General features: G+C 53.9%; 1 protein-coding gene across 1 annotated transcript in view; it reads right to left on the reverse strand.

Annotated features, from left to right (window-relative positions):
* Positions 1-259, reverse strand: part of atp6ap1lb (ATPase H+ transporting accessory protein 1 like b) — a 13,805-nt gene extending 13,546 nt beyond the window's left edge. The window contains exon 1 of the mRNA XM_010794660.1: positions 57-259. Coding sequence (XP_010792962.1) covers positions 57-190 — 134 coding nt within the window. The 5' untranslated portion in view covers positions 191-259. The remainder of the gene's footprint in view (positions 1-56) is intronic.
* Between the last annotated feature and the right edge of the window lie 350 nt (positions 260-609).

Genomic DNA, 609 nt, shown 5'->3' on the forward strand with positions numbered 1-609 from the left:
CCCCCCCCACCCCTACACCCCTCCTCTGTTCACAGCCATAGAGAGGATGGACTTACCTTCTGTCCAGGATTTCAGGCACTTCGTCGTAGGTGAGTCCCGGCTCCATCCCTTCGTCCGTGAAGGAGAGCCCAGGCCGGCTGAGAGCAGACAGCAAGGCGAGGGAGCAGAGGAGGAATGCGTGTGCAGCCATTGAGACAATAAAAGGAGACTGCCGCTGGTTGAGCTCCGCTTCATAATCTGCTCTCCTAGCAGTGCCTGAATCCCAGCTCCTGTGACTGGCAGCCACCCCGGCCAATCAGCAGTAAACAGAGCCGATCAGCTTGCGTCACAGTCCCCTCACTGCACCCTCCCTCCTCCTCTTCTCCTATGCTCTCCCTCCTACCCTACTCCCTTCTCTGTCATCCTCCCTCTGCCTCTCACACTCTGCTCACCCTCCCACATCCACTCCTGTGCTCTCTATCTTCCCTTTCTCTATTTCATGCACACATAGCCGCAGACAAGTCCTATGTATAGACAGCATCTCGTTCTTTTTCATAGCACATCTTATCATACCTATGCCCCCAACAACAAAACACACACATACACATGTAGACACACATACTTATACAT

This window comes from Notothenia coriiceps, unplaced genomic scaffold (genome assembly GCF_000735185.1).
Source record: "Notothenia coriiceps isolate Sejong01 unplaced genomic scaffold, NC01 NC01_scaffold00037246, whole genome shotgun sequence".
NCBI lineage: Eukaryota > Metazoa > Chordata > Actinopteri > Perciformes > Nototheniidae > Notothenia > Notothenia coriiceps.